Source organism: Somniosus microcephalus, chromosome 9 (assembly GCF_052327205.1).
Source record: "Somniosus microcephalus isolate GS21.2 chromosome 9, FLI_Smic_1.0, whole genome shotgun sequence".
Lineage (NCBI taxonomy): Eukaryota > Metazoa > Chordata > Chondrichthyes > Squaliformes > Somniosidae > Somniosus > Somniosus microcephalus.
Genome location: NC_140995.1, coordinates 190,783,056 through 190,805,105, shown reverse-complemented (window position 1 = coordinate 190,805,105; position 22,050 = coordinate 190,783,056). Strand labels below are relative to the sequence as shown.

Below are 22,050 nucleotides of genomic sequence, written 5' to 3'. Positions count from 1 at the left end.
CAACTTGCTAACCCACCTATCTTTGTATTATCAGCAAATTTGGCTACAGTACACTCAGTCCCTTCATCCAAGTCATTAATATAGATTGTAAATAGTTGAGGCCCCAGCACTGATCCCTGTGGCACCCCACTAGTTACTGATTGCCAACCGCAAAATGACCCATTTATCCCGACTGTTTTCTATTAGTTAGCCAACTCTTATCTTGTGCAGTAACCTTTTATGTGGCACCTTATCGAATGTCTGGAAATCCAAATACATCTACTGGTTCCCCTTTATCCACTCTGTTTGTTACATCCTCAAAGAACTCTAGCAAATTTGTCAAACACGATTTCCCATGCTGACTCTGCTCGATTGTCTTATGATTTTCTAAATGTCCTGCTATTACCTCCTTAATAATGGATTCCAGCATTTTCCCAATGACAGATGTTTGGCGAACTGGCCTATTGTTTTCTGCTTTCTGTCTCCCTCCTTTCTTGAATAGGGGCGTTACATTTGCACTTTTCCAATCCGCTGGGACCTCTCCAGAATCCAGGGAATTTTGGTAGATTACAACCAATGCATCCACTATCTCTGCAGCCACTTCTTTTAAGACCCTAGGATGCAGGCCATCAAGTCCAGGGGACTTGTCGGCCTTTAGCCCCATTAGTTTGCCTAGTACTTTTTCTCTAGTGATAGAGATTGTTTTAAGTTCCTCCCTCGCTATAGCCCCTTGATTATCTATTATTATTGGGGTGTTTTTAGTGTCTTCTGCCGTGAAGACCGATCCAAAACAATTGTTGAGTCTCTGCCATTTCTCTATTTCCCATTATTAATTCCCCAATCTCACACTCTAAGGGACCAACATTTACTTTAGCTACTCTCTTCCTTTTTATATACCTGTAGAAGCTCTTACTGTCTGTTTTTATATGTAACCCCTTCACGGTTCTCTAGATATATGTGAGATGTGGTCTCTGTTGTAGACAGTATTCTATAGTCCAGTAAGGAGATCACTACTACAATGGCTTAATTCTAATTATCTTACTTTATAGTTTCAACGTCAGACAGTATAAGAAGATTACGGGTCAATGACCTAAATTAGACATTTGCATACATTAGAATGAATCTAGACATAATAAACATACATTCTCCATTTACATGGATTCAAAGGAGAATCTGTCCGTGTCCAAATTCGAGTGCACTCTTTCGTTGGCACGCTTAAGTTGGAGCTCATGGTATGTATAATGTCTGCAAGACTTACGACTCCGAACCCCTTCGTTGAATTCTCTTCACGATCACTGAATCCCACTTTGAGTTCTGGATGCAGAGCTACTAATACGAAGGGCGGCGGCCGAGTTTGGAAGCCCGGGACGGGATGCGGCAGCCATTTGCCTCCTGAGCCCTCTTTTCAGAGCTCCTGCTTCTCTTCCAGTCGCTCCCTTTTCCCGCTCGAAAACCCCGACTCCACCCCTTCCTCCTGGGGTTTCTGCCTGGAGACTGCGCAGCCTCACTGTCTGCAACAGTTGATACTGGTGCAGAATTATGGAAAGTCTGCTCTTAGTCACATTGTGTCCTTAAAAGTTCTTGCCGTACCTTCACATGGGCAACTTTAACCCAGGGATTTATAACAATGATAATACAGTGTCTAAGTTAAAGATTGATAACCATACTTAGCGTACATAACATTTCCAGTGGGTATTACATATGTTATATGTTAGTTTACTCTCATACTCTATGTTCTCCCTCTTTATAACTTTTTTAGTCATCCTTTGCTGGTTTCTAAAAATTTCCAAATCCTCTGGCCTACCACTAATCTTCGCAACATTGTATGCTTTTTCTTTCAATTTGATACCATCCTTAACTTCCTTAGTTAGCCATGGATGGTGCATCCTTCTCGTAGAGCCTTTCTTCCTCACTGGAATATACCTTTTCTGAGATTTATGAAATATCTCCTTAAATGTCTGCTACTGCTGATCTGCTGTCTTACCCTTTAATTTATTTTCCCAGTCCACTTTAGCCAACTCTGTCCTCATACCCCTGTAATTACCTTTATTTAAGTTTAGGACACTAGTTTCAGACCTAAGTTTCTCACCCTCAAACTGAATTTGAAATTCTACCATGCTATGATCACTCTTTCCTAGGGGATCCTTTACTATGAGATCATTAATTAATCTTGTCCCATTACACATTACCAGATCTAAAATAGCCTACTGCCTGGTTGGTTCCTCAACGTATTGCTCTAAGAAACCATCCCGAATACACTCTATAAACTCATCCTCAAGGCTACCTATGCCAATTTGATTTGTCCAATCGATGTGATGATTAAAATCGCCCATGATTATTGCAGTACCTTTCTTACAAGCCCCCATTATTTCTTGATTTATACTCTGTCCTACAGTATAGCTACTGTTAGGGAGCCTATATACTACTCCCACCGGTGACTTCTTACCCTTACTATTTCTTATCTCCACCCAAACTGATTCTACATCTTGAGCTTCTGAGCCAATATCATTCCTCACCACTGCAGTGATCTCATCGTTTATTAACAGAGCTACCCCACCTCCTTTTCCCTTCTGCCTATCCTTCCAAAATGTCAAATACCACTGAATATTCAGTTTTCAGCCTTGGTCACCTTGCAACCACGTCTCTGTCATGGCTATCAGATCATACCCATTTATTTAGATTTGTGCCGTCAACTCATCTATCTTGTTACGAATGCTTCGTGCATTCAGATAAAGAGCCTTTAATTTTACCTTATCATTTTTCCTTATTCTGACTCTATTTTCTGGTGCACTCTTATGCTTGTACGCTCTGCCCCTTTCTGATACATTCTGGTTATCATTACCCCTGTCGATGCCCTGCACTATTGCCTTCTCCTTTCTCTTTGCCTTCCTAAATACCCATTTACCTGAACCCCTATCATCTATTTCCAGCTTAGCTTTTCTCCCTCAGGTTCCCATCCCCCTGCCAAGCTAGTTTAAACCCTCCCCAACAGCACTAGCAAACACCCCCCACGAGGTACAACTCGTCTGGCTTGTAGAAGTCCCACCTCCCCCAGAAACGGTTCCAATTCCTCTGGAATCTAAAGCCCTCCCTCCTACACCATCTCTCCAGCCACGCGTTCATCTGCTCTATCTTCCTATTTCTGTACTCACTAGCACGTGGCACTGGTAGTAATCCGGAGATTACTACCTTTGAGGTCCTGCTTTTTAACCTCTTTCCTAGCTTCCTAAACTCTGCCTGCAGGATCTCCTCTCTCTTTCTACCCATGTTGTTGGTACAGATATGGACCACGACCTCTGGCTGTTCACCCTCCCACCAGAATGCCCCTGCAGCCGTTCAGTGACATCCTTGACCCTGGAACCAGGGAGACAACATACCATCCTGGAGTCACATCTGCGGCTGCAGAAACACCTGTCTGCTCCCCTAACTATTGAATTCCCTATCACTATTGCTCTCCCTCTCTTCCCCCCCCCCCCCCCCGCCCGTGCAGCTGAGCCTTCCATGGTGCTGTGGAACTGGCTCTGGCTGCACTCCCCAGAGGAACTATCGCCCTCACCAGTACTCAGCACCGAATACTGGTTGGTGAGCAAGATGGACTCAGGGGACTCCTGCACTACCTACCTGGTCCTCCTCTTCTGTCTGGCGGTCACCCTTTCCCTCACTGCCTGCACATTCTTAAGCTGTGGGGTGACCACCTCCCGAAACGTGCTATCCACGTAGCTCTCAGCCTCGCGGATGCACATCAGTGACTGCAGCCGCTGCTCAAGCTCCGTAACCCGGTGCTTGAGCTGCTGTAGCTAGTGACACTTCCCGCACATGTGGTCGTTCAGACCACGGGAGGTGACCAGGACTTCCCACATGACAGAGAATGTGCATTCCATGGGTGTGAGCTGCCCTGCCATACCTCTACTTAACAGACTATTTACTAACCTAGCTGGAATAAGCTTAAAACTTTAAGAAAGCCAAGTATAAAACCTTACCAGCTACTCACCAATCAGTTCCCTCCCCTTGTGCCGACATCACTTTTGACTTCTGACATCATTCTTTCAAAATTCTGCCGGTGCTGAGCTGGTACCGCCGCCGCCGTCTCGCCACTCCACCTAGGTCCACTCTGCCGCCGCTGCTGCTGTTGTGGGGCCTACCTGTGCCTCGGGCTCACTTTATACGCTACTGCTGCCTCACCGCTCCACCTAGATCCACTCTGCCGCCGCTGCTGCTGCCAGGTATGACTTTAGCCACTGGAGGGTTTTCCCCATGACTCGGTCAGGGACAGTCACTCACACCTCACCTATGGAATTCAGCTTGTGTCCATGTTTGGACAAAGGCCGTAATGAGATCTGGAGCTGAGTGGTCCTGGCATCGGCTGTGCATTGGACAAACTGAGCATTGGTGAGCAGGTTATTGGTGTGTAATTGCTGCTTGGTAGCTCCGTTGACAACTCCTTCCATCACTTTTCTGATGATTTAGCGTAGGCTGATGGAGTAGTAATTGGTCAGGTTGGATTTGTCCTTTTTGATGACAGGACATAACTGGGCAATTTTCCATGTTGTCATATAGGTGCCAGTGTTGTAACTGACCTGGAGCAGCTTGGCTAGAGGCACGGCTAGTTTTGAAGCATAGGTCTTCAGCACTACAGCTGGGATGTTGTCGGGGCTCATAGCCTTTGCTTTGTCCAGTGCGCTATGCCGTTTCTTGATGTCATGTGGAGTGAATCAAAGCAGCTGAAGACTGCCACCTTTGATGGTGGGAATCTCAGGAGGAGGCCGAGAAGGATCATCTACTCAGCACATCCAGCTGAAGATGGTTGCACAGGCATCTTCCTTGTCTTTTGCACTCACTTTGTCAGTTAAGGTTCTGACAGGATCGACATGGGTCGGCGCTGACCGACTTGGAAGGTTAACAGTGTAGAAAACATGACTGGGGACTTCATCCACCACATGGTTTCCCAGAGGACGTTGATTCCACCTCAGCTCAAGTCCAGCGGCAGCTGGTGGGTAATGAAGAAGCAAGAATTGCTCCCACTTAAAGCAAAGTGACTACTGGCAACACAAGGCCTGCATTGTGCTATCAACATCATGGGACTTGGGTTGTCTGAAATCGTTAGCGCTCTGCATTGAGTCGACATCTGTGCAGTTACTTCTGCGTTGCCTTCATAAACCACTATTGACACCATTCAGATAAATTGTGTCAGCTGTGGCTCCGTTGGTAGCACACTCGCCTCAGTCAGAAGATTGTGGGTTCAAGTCCCACTCCAGGGACTTGAGCACGCAAAGCTAGGCTGACACTCCAGTGCAGTGCTGAGGGTGTGTTGCACTGTCAGAGGTGCCGTCTTTCAGATGAGACGTCAAACTGATGCCCCGTCTGCTCTCTCAGGTGGACGTAAAAGATCCCATGGCACTATTTCAAAGAAGAGCAGGGAAGTTACCCCCAGTGTCCTGGCCAATATTTATTCCTCAACCAACATAACAAAAACAGATTATCTGGTCATTATCACATCGCTGTTTGTGGGAGCTTGCTGTGGGCAAATTGGCTGCCGCGTTTCCTACATTACAACAGTAATGTACTCCACTTCAAAAGTACTTCATTGGCCATAAAGCGCTTTTGAGATGTCCGGTGGTCGTGAAAGTCTTTCTTTTTTTCTTTAATTTAACCTAAGCACTGTGATCTAGACATTATGGGCCAGGTTTTGCGGAAAAAAATAACTTTGTTGTTCATGCGCAAATTGGCCAGCAACTTGTAGCAAGGAAGAGATACCGTGAATTGCGAATCGTCATAAGTTGCAGACCAATTTGCGCCACTCCGCTGTTATCTCTGCAAAAACGGAATGCCGCCCATGTAACCTCCCTATGATTTTCATGCAGTTGCTGCATTTGCACCTTAATTGGAGTTAGGCTGCAGATCAGCCACGATCTCATTGAACGACGGGACAGCCTCCAGGGGCTAAATGGCCTACTCCTGTCCCTATGCTCCTAATGGCACACTAAACTAGCTGCAGAACGTCAGGTCTAGCAATTAACAGCGTAAGCACCCTTTTGAGGAGGCGGATGACTGTTCCTGACCGCCAATCGACCTCTCCCGCCCAGAGACTGATCAGTGGACTCACTGATACCTTCAGGTTGTGCATGAGCTTCAGGGTTTGCACTCACCCTCAGATTTAAAGCCGGCCTAACTCGGCTATTATTTTCTCCCTCAATTTACCAAACGTTTTGCTCTCGGGCTCAGAACGGGCGCTTCCAGGGCGAGAGCGCGGGCCCGCCTCCTGCGCTGCAAACGGCCGAACCCAAGAACGTTACTGTCGTCACAAAGAGAGCTGGCTGCGCGCGCCGCCCACGGAATCTGCCACTTGAACTCCCGTCTCTTCCTATGCTTGATCCAGCGGCGCAAAGTGGATGATCTCGCGTGAGTAGAATCAGATTTCCTCCCCCCCTCCCTTCTCGTACGCGCGTCACCCACCCCGCGGTTACGTAGTTACGGCGGCGGCTGCGCGACCCGTCGGCCGGTGCGCTGCGAGAGGAGGTCTAGCGGTAGGTGGTACGCTGAATAGCTAACAGTAGGCAGGGATTTTCCCATCAAAGCGACACGCGGGGCTCTGGATAGTTCCAGTCGCCCGGGAGCGAGACAGCAGTGGAAGAGGTTTTTCCTTCGGCTGGAGCAGTCAGAGAAAAGTGGGGTTTTGTTTTAGCGTGTGTGGCCTAAAGAGAAACTGAGTTTGATGTGGCGGCCGGGGTGGGGTAAACTACAGCTCCCAGCGGGCTTTGACGCCGGAGCTCCAAGTGCGCATGCTCTCGGTCACACTTCCGGGATCGTTGTGGCAAGTGGACTGAAACCTGCACGTGAATGCGCTGCATGAACTTGTCTGTGGGGGGAATACATAGAAATTATTCCAGTGATGCGCATCTCCGCTTATAAAACCGTGATTGTACTTGGGGAAAACATCCTGAACATTTTGCTTGGTTTAAAAAAAATGATAGGAAATCCTGCAATCATATTTGGTAGCAGTCAGTTTTATAGTAAGGCCATAGTAAAATGCACCATATGTTTAGATATGTGCAAGCTCTTTTGAATGTGTTCTTTTAAAAATAAACGGAACTCTATATGTTTCCATGGATTTGCAAATGACAGGTTACAAATTTCACTTTTGACTTTTCTGTGATTTGAGCCCTCGAATAGTTACTTTCAGTGGAATTTGAGATTCGTGTCCTTTTTATGCAATGAATTAATCTTTGAACATTTGACTGAACAGAAGACTGAACTACATGAGCTAGTTTAATCACAGGAAACTTCCAGTTTTTGACTAGAAGTTTTGAAGAAAGATGTAGGATTTAAGAAGAACCATTCGGCCCCTCGAGCCTGCTCCGCCATTCAGTAAGATCATGGCTGATCTTCTACCTCGGCTCTACTTTCCTGCAATATCCCCTGATTCACTTAATATCCAACAATCTATTGATCTCTGCCTTGAATATACTCAACGACTGAGAATCCACAGCCTTCTGGGGTAGAGAATTCCAAAGATTCACCCCCCTATGTGAAGAAATTTCTCCTCATCTCAGTCCTAAATGGCTGATGCCTTATTCTGAGACTGTGACCCCTGGTTCTAGACTCCCCAGCCAGGGGAAACATCCTCCCTGCATCTACCCTGCCAAGCGCTGTAAGAATTTTGTATGTTTCAATGAGATCACCTCTCATTCTTCTAAACTTGAGAGAATATAGGCCGAGTCTACTCAATCTGTCCTCATAGGACAATCCCCCCCATCCCAGGAATCAGTCTGGTGAACCTTTGTTGTATATCCTACCTTTGGGTAAGGACACCAAAACTGTACACAATACTCCAGGTGTGGTCGCACCAGGGCCCTATATAATTGCAGTAAGATGTCTTTACTCTTGTACTCAAATCCTTTTGTAATAAAGGCCAACATACCATTTGCTTTGCTAATTGCTTGCTTTACTTGCATATTAACTTTCAGCAGTTCGTGTACAAGGACACCCAGGTCCCGCTGAACCCAGTCTCCATTTAAAAAATACTCTGCTTTTCTATTTCTACCAAAATGGATAACTTCACATTTCTCCACATTATATTCCATTTGCCATGTTCTTGCCCACTCACTTAACCTGTCTATATCCTTGCATCCTCCTCACAACTTACATTCCCACCTAGCTTTGTATCATCAGCAAACTTGTATATATTACATTTGGTCCCCTCATTCAAATCATTGATCTAGATTGCAAATAGCTGAGGCAGTATTAAAAACAGTTTGTCTAAAATTTCTCCTAACATCCTGAATAGGGACCTCTTTCCTTAGTCAAGACCCTGGTAGTATCATTGAAGCTGAACCTTACAAAGCTGTTACAGAAGGAATTGTTAACAAATGCCTTCCTGGATGGTATATTGGAACAGAAGTAAGCCATTTAGGCCCTCGAGCCTCTTCCTCCATTCAATGAGATCATGGCTGATCTGTTATCTAATTCCATATACCCGCCTTAGCCCCATATCCCTTGATACCTTTTGGTTAACCAAAGGTGTTGGCTGGCTCAAACCAACAACAACTACTTGCATTTATATAGTGCCTTTAAAATAGTAAAACGTCCCAAGACGCTTCATAGGAGCGTTATCAAACAAAATTTGACACCGAGCCACGTAAGGAGATATTAGGTGACAAAACATGGTCAAAGAGGTAGATTTTAGCGTCTTAAAGGAGGTAGAGACGTTTAGGGAGGGAATTCCAGAGCTAAGGGCCTAGGCAGTTGAAGGCATAGCCGCTAATGGTGGAGTGATGAAAATCGGGGATGTGTTAAGAGGCCAGAATTGGAGGTGCGCAGAGATCTCGGAGGGTTGTAGGGCTGGAGGGGGTTACAGATGTTGGGAGGGGTGAGGTCATGGAGGGATTTGAAAACAAGGTTGAGAATTTTAAAATCGAGACAATATAGGTCAGCGAGTACAAGGGTGATGGATGACCAGAATTTCGTGAGAGTTAGGATGCGGGCAGCAGAGTTTTGGATGAACTCCAGTTTCTGGAGGGTGCGAGGTTGGAGGCCGGCCAGGAGATCATTGGAATAGTCGAGTCTAGAGGTAACAAAGACGTGGATGGGGGTTTTAACAACAGCTGAGCTGAGGCAAGGGCCCGAGATGAGCAATGTTACGGAGATGGAGTTAGCTGGTCTTAGTACTGGAGAGGATATGGTGTCAGAAGCTCAGGTCAGGGTCAAATAGGACGCTACGTTTGTGAACAGTCTGGTTCAGCCTCAGACAGATGCTAGGGAGAGGGATGGGTTCAGAGGCTAGGGAACAAAGTTTGTGGCAGGGACCGAAGACAATGACTTTGGTCTTCCTAATATTTAATTGGAGGAAATTTCTGCTCCTCCAATACTGGATGTTGGATAAGTAGCATGACAGATTATTGGCAGAGGAGGGGTCGAGAGAAGTGGTGGTGGGGTAAAGCTGGGTGTCACCTGATTTGTTTTAGATGATGTCGCCAAGGGGCAGCATGTAGGTGAGAAATAGGAGGGGACCAAGTTTAGATCCTTGGGGACTCCAAAGGTACCTGTGCAGGAGTGGGAAGAGAAGCCATTGCAGCTGATTCTCTGGCAATGACTGGATAGATAGTAATGGAACCAGATGAGTGCAGTCCCAGCCAGCTGGACAACGGAGGAGAGGCATTGGAGGAGGATGGTGTGCTAAACCATGCCAAAGGGTGCAGATAGGTCGAGAAGGCTGAGGAGGGATAGTTTTCCACAGTCACATACATAGGATGTCTTTGTGAGTTTAATAAGGACTATTTCAGTGCTGTGGCAGGGGTGGTAACCTGATGGGAGTGGTTCAGATATGGAGTTGCGGGGAAAATGGGCACGGGGATTTCAAACCACTGGGCTTGAACTATAAAACACTGGAACAAACAATTGCGCAAAAAAAGCCTGAGTTTTTTAATTGACAATTTCATTGGGAGACTTGTGATTTTGGCTGTATTCTTTTTGGACTACTTGCAATGAGTAGCAGCATTTTGTAAGTGCAGTCTTAGATGTTTGGGGCATGTGTAATGTTTTTATTTCCATCATGAACTTTTTCTTAGCTGTTACTTGCATGCTATTTTAGGATTTATCTACTCATCAAAAAATTGTTCCTTTCCCCCGCATTCATATTTCCATCTCTTTCGCTTCCCCCCCCCCCCCCCCCTCCTCTCCGCAAAGAGGCTATATAATCTGGTGAACTAACTAGTGTGCTAGTAGTTATGATGAAAGTTAATATTTGCTGAACTGTTTTAACAATTATGTGAGTTGCATGTTGAGTGCAAGACGGAACAGCTGTCTCTTCACTCGGTTTGTTCCCTTTGCTTCTGCGAATCTACATCATTCTCTTTGTCTGTTTCCTCTCAAGGTGGCCTTTTCAGCACTGGCCTCATCTAATTTGAAGTTAGTGGTCCTGTATCTGCTGTAGAGGCCGAGGGAGAATTTTTGTTAGTTTAAAAACAGCTAACTGATTTAAGACTCTTTTAGGTTACGCAATTTTATTATCTTTTTAATTTTGTTATATTTCAAAATGAGGAAACTTCAAGTGGGATCACTTAAGTTTGAATCCCTATTTGTCATTTTTGAGATGGAAGAGAGGATTTTTTTTCCTTCCCATTTTCTCTTGTCTTGAAAGGTGTGGAATTTTGTTGGCTACCATTCCATATGTGGTGGCAGTCATCTGCCTTAAGTGCCTACTCTTTATATGTGAGTCCAGACACTCGGGGGAATTTTAACATGAGTGGGTGCGGGTGGGAGGTTATATGGTGATCGGATCGCTCCAGCTCCCTCCCCCAGGGTCGGGGATCGGACCCACCTAGTCACGTGGCTTCCTCTGGAGTGCTCACCGCCCGACTCGAAACCAAGCCTATCAATCAGGCTGCCTTCCGGGCAGGGAACCTGTCGGGGCTAAAAGTCGCACACTGTGGTGTTAAAACTCCACAGCATGCGGGGAAACCCAGACTTCTAGGTTTCCCATCTGAAACTCCGCACCCTGCCTATGCAACCCGCCCCAGTAAATTTCCAGCCCTCAGTGTCTCAAGCTATTTGATCATGGAGGGCATCACCTGATGTCCACACAAGCACACTTTTCAGCAGGGGCCTCTGATAGCAACCAGGGGGTTGGGGTTGGTGGGGGGTGCGGAAATCATGGCTGATATTGTTTTTCACCCTTGCTCAGGATACTAAGGCCATTTGTAACATTCCGCTACTTATCTGAAATTGGCTCACTTGGCACAGACTGGGAATTGAAGTTGGGACCTTCTGGTTTAGTAATGGACTAAGTCCCTTTCTGCATTGGACCATTTGGGGAGTGAAAGAGCATCTTTATAAATGTAATGTAAATGATTTAAAAATGTTTAATGTCAAAAGTAAAATACTGTTCAGATAAGGTGACTGCATGGACATAATTGGTGAAGATAATGCAGGGCAACATATGTTGCAAAGAGGCTGGATGCACATCTTCATTTTTGCAGTGAAGGTACCTATTATACTGGTGGATTTTTTTTTGAAAATTGAGTACAGCTACTTTTGTATATCTGTAAGTCAGCTGGACCTGGTCCCTTCAGGATCGGGTTTGGCAACCATAATAGCAAACCCCAACACTACTAAAGCTAGAGGTTGAGGGTGTATGCAACTCAACTTAACTGGAAATCAAAGTCCTGCAAATACATGCTGCAGGAGGGCTTTTTTAGGTCCTTCCACAATGGGGCACAGATAATGCATTATTTTAAGAAAAAAAATGAGTTTGATCTTTTCTTCTGCAACACACAATAATAATAATTCAACTTTATTGTCATTGCACAAGTACATGAACAACGAAATGTGATCTTGCAAGCTCCCATGACTGGGAGAAGCAAAGCCGCTGCGTCGGTGCGCGCCGCCATTCCATTTCCACCATTCCGACAATCTTCAGCCCAACGCCTGGGCCTGCTCACCAGCCGCTCCTCCTTCCGTGACCTTCTCACCAACCGCCCCTCCTCGGGGCTCCTTCCGTGACGTGACCTGTACCTGGTCTTCCCTGATGGTCACCCCTACCAGGTACTAACCAGGCCTGGCTCTGCTTAGCTTCCAAGCCTTGCCAGTGACCCTGTCCCTAGTCCCAGAACAGTACAGTACAGAGAATATTTGGTGAGATACTAGTAAAACTATTCTGGTAGTAGCGTACACATACCTAAGAAGTACTGGCATTTGCATACCATTTTAAAAAGGAATGGAATTAGTCAGTGTTCGGGTTTTCATGTACCTCTTTGTGTGTCTTACTTTACATTTTCATTACACAGTGATATTGTTGGGATTATTCAACTATATTGCATTCTGGCTATAACTGCCAGAGTTTATATTTTTCTTATTGAGAAACTTGTATATCAGTTGAATAGTTTCATGCACTTTCCACTTTTGTTCTGCCTGCAGATTTTGCAAATCCCAGTAGCAATTTGATTACTGTTCCTATGGATCAGTGAGTCGGGATTAAATGGAACTACCTCGTCTAACAGGAGCTCTGCGCTCCTTCTCAAATGTCACCAGACAAGATGAATATATTGAGGATTCTTCAGAGATGATGGTAAGTTTTTGGAATTACATTTTCCATTTCAATCCGATCCAGTTTAAAATCAAATAAAGGCGAATGCATCCAAATGGCTGTTTCAGTGAGAAGACCATGTCTGCATTACAATAATATTTTGTGCAAGCACAGTTTAACTCTTTGAGGACCGCAGCAAGATTTCTGTAGCAAAGTCTAAACAAGACAGATTGTGCATTTTCAATTTATATATGAACTCATGCAGAATGGTTTAGGAACTTTACGTTTTTATACTCAATAAAGTGATTAATTTTAGACCATACAAGCACTAAATTAATGAACTCTTGCATACTTGAAATGCACAGGGTCTCCATTTTTTCAGGGCATGGATTCCCTATTGTTTTCTCTTTAATACTTTCTTCTGTGTTAATAGGGTGAAATAAATGGTTTGCTCCCTGACCAATGCCGTCCAGAATAACTGCGGCAGTAATTTCTTTAATTTGTACAATCATACCTTTTGTCATTTAATCTCTCCTGCCTTCCACCCTATCACAAACCTTCCCTTTTGTTCTTTCCTCCCCTGCTTCCCTGCCCGTGCACTTGCTTAAAATCTGTTCCATCTCTAACTTTTTCTAGTTCTGATGAAAGGTCATTGACCTGAAACTCTGTTTCTCTCTCCACGGATGCTGCCTGACCTGCTGAGTGTTTCCAGCATTTTCTGTTTTTATTTCTTTATGGGGTTCAGATGATGTAATTATCTGAGCAAGGTTGAGTGGTTTGTAAGTGTTGTTTGAACTGAGGTGAGATTACAGTCCTGAAATCACTCCAGGTTATTGCTCTTATTGTATAATGCGCAAACTTTGTTTGGGGGGATGGTGGGGAGAGAGAGCTTATGTCCTGTTTGTTTTCTTGTTTCCTGAAGGAGGTGACCTTTCCTGTTACAATTTTGCAGGTGCAGGCAAGCCTCAGGAACTTGACCTAAATGGCTGTTCTTCATTTGTGAGATTAGACCGTGGCATCAACTTATTGGGCAGCACAACTAAGGCCAAGCATGGCCTCTTAATTTGATGCCTTTGCACTTCTTGGCTTTGTGGTTGCAGGGGGTGGTGTGTGTGTCAGCTTCACCTCTGACTCCTTTGAGCAGTTTGAATCGCTCCCACTCCCTTGGTTCTAGACCTGGACTTATTTGGGGGTTGTAATGAAATTGCAACAGACAACTGAGTTGGTGAAAAGAACTTGGATTTTATTTGAGACAAGAAAATATACAGAACACAAGAAATTGTATCACTCTGAAAGGGGGGAACACTTCGAACTATGCGAGGGAGAATGACAATAGACAAAAATAACTTGCCCCTCCCAATCCCACTATACTAACTAGGTTGAATTCCAGAGGACCAGGAAATGCTCACCAAATGCAGGAATAGTTTGTAGAGTGGGAAAAACTTGCAGATCTTCGATTTCTTCCAGGTTGGTTTCTTGTTGGTCGCGGTGGCCCAATATTACCTAGTTGTTGGTAATATCGTTGGTTGTTTGTTTCGTGGGGCCGATTCCTTCTGTTGTCCCGAGGCTGATGTCTTTCAAATGAGCTGTGCCTTTTTCTGTGTCTGTCGGAACTGTACTGATCGAACCCATCGAATGACCTGCTTTCTTGTGGAGACAGGTCTTTAGTATATACGAAAACGAAACCTGCTAATCTTGTTAGATTTTTGGCTGGCTCGTTAAGGACCACTTGATTGGTCCCATTTAGTTAACTGGTTTTGGGATAGCTTCCTGAGTAGTTGAAGAAGGTGTGAAGTGGTTTTGAATGTCTCAAAGTCTTTTAATCTTAGATTTCCTGTAAGGCCTTCAAATTCTGTGCAGGTTCTTTTATGCATGGGTTTTAATGGGCTTTGGGCTTTAGGTGAGGCTGAGGTTTTTATTGATTGAATGCAAATTCCCAGATAGGGGCTGAGTTTCGTTTATTGTTCCTCCCAGACAGTCTGGCTACTTTCGAATATACAAACTGTTCCTCTGCAGAGGTCAATCCCACATTCCTGTTGCAGCCTTTTCCTACAAGTCTGAACATGTCTTTTTTTTAAACCAGCCAAATCTTCCTGGGATTTTGATTTAAATCCTTTTTGCCCAATAACTCTGAAACCAGTCCAAAAATCTATTCCTTAAATTAAACTCTTTGAAATCCTTCTGTTTGGCCCAACCACACTGTTGTCCTTTTTTACAGATTTCTTCTGTGATGTTCCAAAATCACTTTAAAAATGACCTTTCCTTCTGTTCTGGGGTTGCGCAGAAATTTTCGAACCTTACAGGTATAGTGGCACACTGATGGCACATTTACCCCATAGAAGCTTACAGTACAGAAGGAGGCCGTTTGGTCCATCATATTTGTGCTGTTCTTCGCTTGAGCAATCCAAAATGAATCCCACTGACCCATGCTCTCCCCATAACCCTGTATTTTCCCTAATAAAAAATATTTCTCCAGTTTTCCCTTAAAAGTGTGTTGGTCTCTGCCTCGACCACTCCCTGTGGCAAAGCATTCCATGTTCCAGTAATTTTCTAAAGACATTTCTCCTAACCTCGCTCTGCACTCTTGACAATTTTAAATTGGTAATCCCTTGTCACTGACTTCTCAACCAAAGGAAATAGAGAATCTGTGCTGTATTCTCTCTCTGGCTTTAAAGTCCTTTCTATAATGGGGCACCTAAACTTTTATAACTGTGTCTAACCAATTTTTGTACCATTTTGTTGTATCATTTCTTCTTTACTCTTGTACTCATTGTCCTGATTTTAAATTTCAAAATGCTGTTGGTCTTTTTTTTTTTATAGCTTTATTTATCTAAACTTATTTTCTGGAATTATGTATTTCAAACTATAGGTCTTTCTGTTCTCCCACACACTTCTATATCTTCCCATTGAGTGTATCTTGCCACTCCTCCTAAAATGTATTACTTCACACTAAAATGAATTTTCACATTCCCTAAACTGTTGGTCTTCCTGAACTCTTTTACAGTCCTCCTTACTGTTTTCCAAACCCCCTTAGTTTTGTCATCAGCAAATGTTGTGATTGATTTCGATTTGGGCATAGAGAATACATTCATAAATACAGAGAACAAATGTGGGCCCAACACTGACCTCTCGGGTATACCACGTACAATCTGAGCAACACCTAGTTACCTTGTTTGTCAGCCAATTTTTGATCTGCAATTATGAATTCTAAGAGTTTGCCCACAACTGATGTTAGACTAACTGGTTCATTGTTTCTTGGTTTATCCATATACTGTACTGTATCCCTAATAAAGGTGTTACATTAACTACTTCTCCAGTCCAGTGCCAAATTTTGCATATTTAGCCAGACTTGTGAACTTCTGGCCAGAGACTCTGCTATTTTCTCTCTGACTTAAACAGCCTAGGGTACATGCCGTCAGGGCCTGTTAAACAGACTTATCCACCGTGAGTTCTGATAATTTTTAAATATCTAGTTGAACCACTAGGATAAACTCCAGGGGTAACTTTTTGAAAAATATTGCTGTTCCAGCTCACAAGGTCCCACCTTTCTATCCCATAGGCAGTTTGAAAATTGCAGTTCTGGTAATAATAATGTGGTTTTTGTTGGGGAAAAAAAAGGATAGTTTAGGATAGTATTAATAGCATTTTCCTGTGGCTTTGTTGCACTGGATTGGATCCCAGGCTAGTCTGAAGTCACAGTTCTCATTACTTTGAGATGCTGATAGATGCCTCTCTCATGGCCATATAGAGCAGTCTAGCACTGAGACCACCTGACCTAATGGGTTAGATATTTGATTTTTCTTTAAGAAAGTGTGCCTTTTGTGGCAGTAAGACTGAGGGAAAAAAAATTGTATCCTCACAAAGATCCACATGTATTAAATATAATATCTACCAGTATGCTCACCCTCATTCTTGCTGTAACTAGTACAGGTATATCATAAAACTTTTAAAACCTTGCAAAGCAGTTTGAGTTTTGACATGTCTTTTTTTAAGTCTGGATTGTACTTGCTTATGTTCCTCTCTCGTGTGTGTGTGTGTGTGTGTGTGTGTGTCTGTGTGTCTGTCCCCATTACTGACTCTTGTATAGTTAGCAGCAGTGACTCCAGTCCAAGTAACAGCATCTCTGTTCTGCTTTGAACAAGGTTAACAATAATATCAATAAATTTAATTATTTACATAGTGTGGACACCATTGATGCTCACGGTGATCACATTTGCAGTAAGTGTTGGCTGCTTGAGGAATTCCGGCTCCGTGTTGAAGAGCTGGAGTCTGAGCTTCAAACACTGAGACACATCAGGGAGGGGGAGAGTTACCTGGACTCTGTGTATTACGAGGTATTCACACCAATTAGATTAATTAATTCAGATGTAGTCCGTGGCCAGGGTCAGGATGGTGTGACTAGAAGTGAGGCAGGTACGGGGATCCAGGAGGTAGTGTTGGAGGAGCCGCAGCCCTTGCACTTGTCCAACAGGTTCGAGGCTCTTACTCCCTGTGAGGATGGGAACAGGGACTGCGGGGAGGATGAGCAACCTGGCCACAGCACCGTGGAGCGGGGGGCCATTCAAGTGGGGGGAGTTAAAAGAAATGTTGTAGGGGATAGTACCGTTAGGGGGATAGATAGAGTTCTTTGCAGCCGAGAGCGAGAGTCCCGAAGGCTGTGTTGCCTGCCCGGTGCCAGGGTTAAGGACATCTCCTCTGGACTGGAGAGAAACTTGGAGTGGAAGGGGGAGGATCCAGTTGTCGTGGTCCATGTTGGTACCAACGACATAGATAGGACAAGGAAGGAGGTTCTGCTGAGGGAGTTTGAGCAGCTAGGGGCCAAATTAAAAAGCAGAACCACAAGGGTACCTGAGCCACGAGCGAATTTGGCGAGGACAAATAAAATTAGAGAGTTAAATGCGTGGCTCAAAGACTGGTGTGGGAGAAATGGGTTTTGCTTCCTGGGACACTGGCACCAGTACCGGGGCAGGAGGGAGCTGTTCCGTTGGGACGGGCTTCACTTGGCCAGTGCTGGGACTAGAGTCCTGGCGGATCATATAACTAGGGCTGTAGAGAGGGCTTTAAACTAACTAGTGGGGGGGAGGTTCCTAGAGAGCAAATAATAAAAATGACAACAGAGAAGGTCATAGACTTAGGTAGCAGTGGGGAAATTGAAAACCAGAGCGTGTCAGGAAGGGGCAGAAGGTATGGAGTAAAAGGTAAAGTAATAAAAAGGGCAAAAGCAGGAACTAAGTGTCACAAAACATCTTTGAAAGTTCTCTATCTGAATGCACGTAGCATTCGTAACAAAATAGACAAGTTAATGGCACAAATAACTACATATGGGTATGATCTTGTGGCCATTACAGAAACATGGCTGCAGGGTGACCATGCCTGGGAATTAAACATACCAGGTTATTTAACGATCAGGAAGGACAGGCAGGAAGGAAGGGGAGGTGGGGTGGCTATGCTAATAAAGGAAGGAATCACTGTAATACAGAGAAATGATATTGGGTCAAAAGATCAGGATAATGAAACAGTTTGGGTGGAGGTAAGGAATAATAAGGGGAAAAAAACGCCAGTGGGCGTAGTCTATAGGCCTCCGAACTGTGGCAACTCTGTTGGACGGAGTATCAATCAGGAAATAGTTGAGGCTTGTAATAAGGGAACATCTATAATTATGGGGGATTTTAACTATCATATTAATTGCACAAATCAAATTAGGCAGGGCTGCCTTGAGGATGAGTTCATTGAGTGTATTAGGGATGGGTTTCTTGAGCAGTATGTAACTGAACCGACCAGGGGGCAAGCAACCTTAGGTCTGGTCCTGTGTAACGAGACAGGATTAATTTAAAATGTCCTAGTAAAGGATCCCCTTGGAATGAGTGACCATAACATGGTTGAATTCCATATTCAATTAGAGGGTGAGAAGGTTGGATCTCAAACAAGCGTGCTAAGCTTGAATAAAGGAGACTATGAAGGTATGAGAGCGGAATTGAGTAGAGTGGATTGGGAAAATAGATTAAAGGGTAAGATGATACATGATCAGTGGTGTACATTTAAGGAGTTATTTTACAACTTCCAAAAAATATATATTCCACTGAGAAGAAAAGGGTGTAAAAGAAAAGACAGCCATCCGTGGCTAAGTAAAGAAATTAAGGATAGTATTCGACTAAAAACAAGGGCATATAAGGTAGCCAAATCTAGTGGGAGGATAGAGGATTGGGAAAACTTTAAAAGACAGCAAAAATAACAAAGATTGATTAAGAAAGGGAAGATAGATTATGAAAGTAAATTAGCAAAATATATAAAAACAGATAGTAAGAGTTTTTATAGTTATATAAAAAGAAAAAGGGTGGCTAAAGTAAATGTTGGCCCCTTAGAGGATGAGACCGGGAAATTAATGGTGGGAAATATGGAGATGGCAAAAACACTGAATGAATATTTTGTATCAGTCTTTACAGTAGAAGACACTAAGAATATCCCAACACTGGTCAAACAGGGGGCTAAAGGGGGGGAGGAGCTAAACACTATCAAAATCACTAAGGAAGTGGTACTCGGTAAAATAATGGGACTCAAGGCGGATGAATCACCTGGATCTGATGGCTTACATCCTAGGGTCTTGAGGGAAGTGGCGGTAGGGATTGTGGATGCATTGGTAATAATTTTCCAAAACTCCCTGGACTCGGCAATGGTCCCGGCAGACAGGAAAACTGCTAATGTAACACCCTTATTTAAAAAGGGCAGTAGACAGAAGGCTGGAAACTATAGACCGGTTAGCCTAACATCTGTGGTAGGTAAAATTTTGGAGTCCATTATTAAGGAGACAGTAACAGGACATTTGGATAATCATAATTTTAATAGGACAAAGTCAGCATGGTTTTATGAAGGGGAAGTCATGTTTGACAAATTTGCTGGAGTTCTTTGAGGAAGTAACATATAGGGTGGATAAAGGGGAACCAATGGACGTAGTGTATTTAGACTTCCAAAAGGCATTTGACAAGGTGCCACACAAAAGACTATTGCTTAAGATAAAAAAATCACGGGATTGGGGGTAATATTCTGGCATGGATAGAGGATTGGCTATCTAACAGAAGGCAGAGAGTTGGGATAAATGGTTCATTCTCAGACTGGCAATCAGTAACTAGTGGTGTTCCGCAGGGGTCAGTGCTGGGTCCCCAACTCTTTACAATCTACATTAACGATTTGGAGGAGGGGACCGAGTGTAACATATCAAAGTTTGCAGATGATACTAAGATGGGAGGGAAAGTAGTGAGTGAGGAGGACATAAAAAACCTGCAAGGGGACATAGACAGGCTAAGTAAGTGGGCAGAGATTTGGCAGATGGAATACAATACTGGAAAGTGTGAGGTTATGCACTTTGGCAGGAAAAATCGTAGAGCAAGTTATTATCTTAATGGCAAGAAACTGGAAAGTACTGAAGTACAAAGGGATCTGGGGGTCCTGGTGCACGAAACTCAAAAGGTTAGTATGCAGGTGCAGCAAGTGATTAAGAAGGCCAATGGAATGTTGGCTTTCATTGCTAGGGGGATAGAATATAAAAATAGGGAGGTATTGCTTCAGTTGTACAAGGTATTGGTGAGACCGCACCTGGAATACTGCGTACAGTTTTGGTGTCCATACTTAAGAAAGGACATACTTGCTCTCGAGTCAGTACAAAGAAGGTTCACTCGGTTAATCCCGGGGATGAGGGGATGGACATATGAGGAAAGGTTGAGTAGATTGGGACTCTACTCATTGGAGTTCAAAAGAATGAGAGGCGATCTTATTGAAACATATAAGATTGTGAAGCGGTTGGACCGGGTGGATGCGGGGAGGATGTTCCCGATGATAGGTGAAACTAGAACTAGGGGGCATAGTCTTAGAATAAGGGGCTGCTCTTTCAAAACTGAGATGAGGAGGAATTACTTCACTCAGAGGGTGGTAGGTCCATGGAATATGCTGCCCCAAAAAGCTGTAGAAGCTACATCATTACATAAATTTAAAACAGAAATAGACAGTTTCCTAGAAAGGGAATTAAGGGTTACGGAGAGTGGGCAGGAATTTGGACATGAGTCTAGGTCCGGATCGGTCATGGCACTATGGGTAGCGGAGCGGGCCCAGGGGCCGTGTAGCCTGATCCTGCTCTTATTTCGCGTGTCTAATTCTATTAGATTCAGGAGATGGTTCTGTGATAGTGGATTGGCGGTTAGGATCAGATCAGCCATGATCTTATTGAATGGCGGAGCAGGCTCGAGGGGCCGATTGGCCTACTCCTGCTCCTATTTCTTATGTTCTTATGTTCTTATTTTATGTTCTTATTAACTGCCCCATCTCTAACCTCCCTTTCACAGAAATCACAGAAATCACAGAAACCTCACAGTGCAGATAGAGGCCATTTCGGCCCATCGAGCCTGCACCGACACATATCCCACCCTATCCCCGTAACCCCACGTATTTAATCCCCCTAACACTAAGGGTCAATTTTATCATAGCCAATCAACCTAACCCGCACATCTTTGGACTGTGGGAGGAAACCGGAGCACCCGGAGGAAACCCACGCAAACACGGGGAGAATGTGCAAACTCCACACAGACAGTCACCCGAGGCCGGATTCGAACCTGGGTTCCTGGCGCTGTGAGGCAACAGTGCTAACCATTATGCCACCGTGCTGTCAGAAAGTCTTGTTGTTTTGCAGCTCAATGCCCACCTCTCCTCAAAACTACCTTTCTTTATCCCTTCAGTGCTCACAGCAATGAAAGTGCGCTGGCCAAATTGACTATCTCTCCTTGTCCTTATTGATTTCTCTGAGGTGTTTGTTACAGTCAACATTGCCTCTTCTCTGTTGTCCAACTTCGTAGCATTGCTATTACGTAGTTTCACTTCTACCTTTCCGGATGCGGCCAGTGTCCTTGCATTGTCACTTCCTGTGTCCCTAATGTTCTATCCTTGGTCCCCTTTTTTTCCGTCTGCCCCATATCAGTTATAGGCATGGGGTTAGTTCTAAATTAATGCTGACAATGCCAGCTCTACCTCTCACTATGACCAAATCTGTGCTATCAGAATGCCTGTGATCTTGTGTCATGGATTAGTCTTAATTTCCTCCAACTAGGCATCGGGAAGACCAAAGCCATCATTTTCAGTTCCTGCCATACACGCAAGCCCTTGCCACTGACACAATCCCCTTCCCTGGCCACTCACTTAGGCAGAATCAGACCGTGCAAAGCTGTGGCATCCTGCTTGAAACCCTATTAATCACCAAGTCTGTCCATACAAACAAAACACTGAGATTCATTTCTAGAGAAACCAAATTGAAAAACAGGGATGTTATGTTAAACTTGTATAGAACCTTGGTAAGACCACACTTGGAGTGCTGTGTACTGTTCTGGCCTCCATATTACAAAAATGATATCAAGGCACTGGAGAAGATGCAAAAAAGATTCACAAGGAATGACCCAGAACTGAGAGGTTATAACTATCAGGGAAGAGTCCCAACTAGGGACCATAAATATAACATAGTCACTACTAAATCCAGTAAAGAATTCAGGAGAAATTTCTTTATTCAGAGAGTG

At 44.2% G+C, this 22,050-nt stretch overlaps 1 protein-coding gene across 2 annotated transcripts in view; it reads left to right on the top strand.

Annotated features, from left to right (window-relative positions):
* Positions 1-5,992: 5,992 nt before the first annotated feature.
* The window catches only part of ascc3 (activating signal cointegrator 1 complex subunit 3), a 654,593-nt gene continuing 638,535 nt past the window's right edge, over positions 5,993-22,050 (top strand). Inside the window, exons 1-2 of one of the 2 annotated variants that reach the window (XM_085997711.1) lie at positions 5,993-6,378; positions 12,391-12,541. In XM_085997711.1, coding sequence (XP_085853837.1) covers positions 12,452-12,541 — 90 coding nt within the window. In that variant the 5' untranslated portion in view covers positions 5,993-6,378; positions 12,391-12,451. Of the gene's footprint in view, positions 6,379-6,404; positions 6,504-12,390; positions 12,542-22,050 lie in introns of those variants that run through there. The other variant, XM_085997710.1, reaches the window with a different exon arrangement.